Genomic DNA, 5,259 nt, shown 5'->3' with positions numbered 1-5,259 from the left:
CTGTGGTTCCTGCAGCACACTAATATATCTCTAATGTAGCCTGCCTCACATAGACATTGTGGTTCCTGCAGCACACTACAGCACACCACAACATATCCACCTGCCCCTCTCCCCCGTCACCCCCCACCACACACATACACACACACGTGTGAAAGCAACAATGCCTCCAAAGGGTACACACCAGGTCATGTCTGTCCGGGGAATGCTTTGCCTCAACTACCCTGAGATAATCCAGAGTTTGTCTCTGAAAGTGGCTCATTATGCTCTCTTGCTCTGCCAGCAGCAGCCTTTAGGCTGGACTGTCTGCCTGGCAACAGGTGATGCAGGTCATGTGAGCAGTGTGTAGCTCCTACATTGTTCCTTCTCAGTTTAGTGTCTCGCAACCCAACAGAGGAACATGGCTTCATATTTTCTGCTCTTCTTCATCACTTTGTATGCAGCAGGTAGGATTAATACATCAAAACCTGATCAATAACTAGATCATACGGGGGATCATACTCTTCAGTTTGAATGGAAATTTCAAATGCTATTATATTTATATCTGTGACACTACATTAATTTTGTATTTGATCTCCAGATGCATTTGAGGAATTGTGGGTGGACCACTGTGTGTTCAACTCCTCTGAGTTGAAGGACATCGAGTTCACAGCATCAATGTATTACAACAAGGTTGAGCAGGCCAGGTTCAGCAGCAGTGTGGATAAATTTGTTGGGTACACCAAGGATGGGATGAAGCAAGCAGAGTACTGGAACAACCATCCTAAATACCTGCTGGAGTTGGCGATGGCAAAGTTGTACTTGTGCAAATACTACATTAATATATATAATATATATAATAATTCTCTGACAGGTAAGCTGCTCTTCTCTATAACAACACAATGCATTAAACCTCAATAATAACAGACACATGACTAATTGAATCATTACCACAGAGCTCTGAGTCTTTGACTTTTAATTTCAAGATAAATGAATCCAATTGGAAATATATTCTGGCAGATTTTAATGTTTCTACTGAATCGATTTTATTCACTGTATAGAGTGATTACTTATAGGTATGCTGTCAACCTGTTTCCTTCTATGAAATGTCAGATTGATAGATCTGTTGATCAGTCAAATCATTCCACGTAAGTTTTATTGAGAACATTGTTACTCAAGTATGTTAATAGTTTCTCACACATATTACTTCACCTAAAAAAACTTTAAATACAATTGCAGGAAAATAACATTTACATGAAAGGTCTTTCATTATTATGTTATGTATTATGTATTATTATGATTAAATGTTTCTCATTCAAATTTGTTGTCTATAAACTCTGAACCAGACTGAAGTAAGTGATGCCATCTGGTGGCAAAACACTGATATTACAAGTATTAGTACTATAATTACTGTAACCATAGACTGTACAGTGTAACCAGTGATGGGCAAGCTACTCGGAAAATGTAGTACCAGTTACTCCAGATTCAATCTGGGAACCCAGAGTCTATTTTTATTTGAAAAAAGAGCCCTACCGGTTTCCCTAGCTTCATGTACAGCGTGCCTCTCCTGCCACCGTCACTTCCTTTTCTGCATCTGTGCTCCACTGTTTACAGTCTAAATAGCAACAAGACGAGGAGCCAGGCACAGCCAGTCAAATTATCCAGTGCTAGAGCATTGCGGTTGTCGTTGTGACATTAATTTCTCCTTTCTGTTCACTTGGCCCGCTTTATACTTGCACAAGTTACCATTCTCGTCTTTCCTTTTCCTCTCCTTGCAGACCCCGAGATGACTGCCCAGTGCCCGGTCAATTATAGTTATTGTTATTTTTTTGTTTTTGCTCCAATTGAAATGTTGTATGTCATGATTCAGTAGGTCACAGGTTCGGCTGGTCCCAGCCTTAAAACTTGTTATATAAGGATTTATTTTGAAATGTCTATGAAGAAAATTAATGGGGAACTAATCTTCCGGGGCGAGAGATGTCACGTGACTGTTCAGCTCTATGTTAAGCCAGATATAGAGGTGAGCCTGTCAAATTGCACACATTGAGACCTTTCAGAGAGGTAGTTTACAAACCAGCTCACAGCCTGGTCAGATATACCAAATCAACTTCTGTTTCAGCATAAGCTGGTCAACAGTATCAACAGCAGATGCAGAACAACCCAAGGGATACAGAGGAAGTTATTTTGATTCTAGGACATACAGATCAGAAGTTTTCAGCCAAAATGTAGAGTTGCTTGTTATCGTGCCAATACACATGGGTTTCGTACACTCAGTAGCGGATCAGATAAAAAAAAAAGAAAAAAAAAGAAAAAGAGTTTCTGGAACGTTATTATAATAACACTGTGTCCTTCAGTCAAACCCTCCATCAGGCTGACCTCAGTGGCATCCTCTGGTGTGAAACACACGGCCATGTTGACGTGCAGCGCCTATGACTTCTACCCCAAACTGATCAATGTGACCTGGCTGAGAGACGGACAGGAAGTCACCTCTGACGTCATGTCCTCTGAGGAGATGCCGGATGGGGATTGGTACTACCAGTTCCACTCCTACCTGGAGTACACACCCAGGTGAGTCCAAATCCACCTGGAGTACATGACCAGTTAAGTCCAAATCCACCTGGAGTGCACACCCGTCAAGATCCACCTGGAGTACACACCCAGGTGAGTCCAGATTCACCTGGAGTACACAGCCAGGTGAGTCCAGATTCACCTGGAGTACACAGCCAGGTGAGTCCATATCCACCTGGAGTACACACCCAGGTGAGTGCAGATTCACCTGGAGTACACAGCCAGGTGAGTCCAGATTCACCTGGAGTACACACCCAGGTGAGTCCAGATTCACCTGGAGTACACAGCCAGGTGAGTCCATATCCACCTGGAGTACACCAACCAGGTGAGTGCAGTTTCACCTGGAGTACACCCCCAGGTGAGTCCAAATCCACCTGGAGTACACACCAGATGAGTCCTGATCCACCTGGAGAACACCCGCAGGTGAGTCCAGATTAATTTCAGTTCCATTTATTTTACAATTAATTAAAATTAATTGAAACATTGTACCTCATGATAAAACATCTATCTAAAATCAAGTTGACAATCAGATCCACCTGCACACACCTAGGTGACAGATCCACACAGTTCAGTCCAGTCCTAAAATGTGACACTAAACACAACTGTCTGTGTTGAACAGGTATGGAGAAAAGATCTCCTGCATGGTGGAGCATTCCAGCCTGTCTGCTCCTCTGATCGAGGACTGGGGTAACTACGTGTCTTCCTGTCTGTCTCCCTGCGTGTCTGTCTGTCTGACTGACTGACTGACTGACTGACTGTCTGTCTGTCTGTCTGTTTGTCTGTCTGTCTGTCTGTCTGCCTGCCTGTCTGTTGACATGTCTCTCTCAACAGATCCGTCAATGCCTGAGTCTGAGAGAAACAAGATAGCCATCGGAGCCTCAGGGCTGGTTCTGGGTCTGATCTTCTTTCTGGCTGGATTCATCTACTACAGGAGGAAGGCCCAAGGTCAGTCTACTAGACCAGTTTAGAACAGTCTAGACCGGTTCAGACCAGTTCTGAACATTTCAGACGTGGGCCCCTATCGTTGCATCGGCGTTGTTTCTAGGCCGAGCGCCTGGCACTGCGCAAATCAGTGGGCGTGGACCAGCGCACTTGATATCTTCGTGTTGGCGCTACACGCAGCCTAAAGCATTACAACCACGCCTTTTAAGCGTAAAATTATGCACCGTCAGTTCATTGGATAAGTGCAATAAACGAATCACAAGCTTGCCTTTTAAGCTCCAATTCCACTGGTCCAGTAAAACCAGACTGTTTAAATACTGCAAGCATGTAAATACGCTACACTATAGCAAGATCAAAGTGAAAATAATGTTCTAATGATCGAAATAATGATTGAAAAAAATATAGCCGGCTGGATGTCATGAGATTAGATGAAAGTTTGGCCAGAATGATATCGTTTTCTCTCTTCTCCCCCACTGCACGATGCAGCATCCTCTGAATGACACCTATCACTTTTACTGGATCTGATTACTTTATTCTATTTTATTTACTGGATTTTATTATTGAGTATTTGTATTTTATTTGGCCTATATATATGCTTTTTATATATGCATTTGTTTGACACGTGCTTTGCGCACGGGATGGGATCAAGCACACCATTGTGGAATGGAGCTCCTGTCAGAACAGCAGACGTAGTAGGCTAATCAGTGCAAATATTCACATGGAACAGTCTTCATTCAGAGTCAGTGACAAACAGATTGAGTGCTCATACAATTATTTTATTTACAGCAGTGGAAACCACTGAGTCGGAGGGCGAGGGCGAGGGCTCTCCTCCCATCCACTCCCCCTCCCCTCCACCGGGACCTGGGTGTGCGGCGCCCGCTCCCGCAACCGGCCTGGGTCGCCGACAGGCCGCTCGAGGCCCGGCCGCTCCCCTCCCAGGCACCCCCCCCTCCCCTCCACCGGGACCATCTGGGTTGAGCGGCAGCAGCGGCGCCCGCTCCCGCAACCGGCCTGGGTCGCCAGGGACAGGCCGCTCCAGGAGCCTGTCCGCTCCACTGCTGCACGACCCGCCTGCACGACCACCAGCGCCTCATAGCGCACCAGCGCTGCTCCGCTCTCCTGCGTGATGCCCGGCGTCCTGTGAGGAGGAGAGGACGGCCCCGTGGAGGGAGAGGAGAACGTAGATCTTTTGCTTTGTCCCTTTTGCTTTGTCATTGTTTTTCATATTTTATTTAGAATTGTAGCCTAATTAAATATCCCCCTCCCTTGAGATCGTTTTGTGTCCAGTCTTTCTTGCACTTAATGTAGGCTACACGGGGTATTTCCCAAAAAGTGCCACAGATGGGGGAAACATTTGGAAATAATTCTAACTACTCTGCTTTGCACACAGAAAATATAAATACAACAGACAATTCTGTAATGAATAGCTGTAATGAAGAGTGGGGTTTGAAGAAGCGCTACCCAAAAGTTTCTCCAGTTTCTTTCTCTTTTTCTTTCTCTCTCCCCTTCTCTCAGATTAAACGATATACATGCCTATAATGTCAATTATCTGAATTAAATAATAATACATATTAATTAGGAATATTAGTAATATTAGTAGCCTAGCTAATTTCGGGGGGGGGGGGGGGGGGATAATAAAACGTTGAGCTATATTAATACAACGTTAATATTGCTAATCAAAATGTTCCAAAATGATTTTTTATACATCAAATATGTGTAGTTAGACAGCTATCCCATTTGAAAATGATCAGACAGATATAACTCTGCTGCTGT

The 5,259-nt window shown here is 44.3% G+C and overlaps 1 protein-coding gene across 2 annotated transcripts; it reads left to right on the top strand.

Moving 5' to 3' along the window:
• Nucleotides 1–356: 356 nt before the first annotated feature.
• Nucleotides 357–4,719, top strand: LOC310788234 (H-2 class II histocompatibility antigen, E-S beta chain-like). 2 transcript variants are annotated; one of them, XM_083649778.1, is made up of 6 exons: nucleotides 357–443; nucleotides 578–850; nucleotides 2,331–2,544; nucleotides 3,164–3,231; nucleotides 3,376–3,489; nucleotides 4,276–4,719. In XM_083649778.1, exons 1-6 carry the CDS (start codon nucleotides 398–400, stop codon nucleotides 4,611–4,613), a joined length of 1,053 nt encoding a protein of 350 aa, XP_083505904.1. In that variant the 5' UTR covers nucleotides 357–397; the 3' UTR covers nucleotides 4,614–4,719. The 2 variants fall into 2 exon arrangements, with proteins under 2 accessions (XP_083505904.1, XP_083505903.1); XM_083649777.1 differs by having other exon boundaries at nucleotides 4,273–4,719.
• Nucleotides 4,720–5,259: the final 540 nt, after the last annotated feature.

Source organism: Poromitra crassiceps (genome assembly GCF_964638095.1).
Source record: "Poromitra crassiceps genome assembly, chromosome: 13".
Taxonomy (NCBI): Eukaryota; Metazoa; Chordata; class Actinopteri; order Beryciformes; family Melamphaidae; genus Poromitra; species Poromitra crassiceps.
Note: the sequence above shows the minus strand (reverse complement) of the source record. Positions and strands in the feature narration are given on the sequence as shown.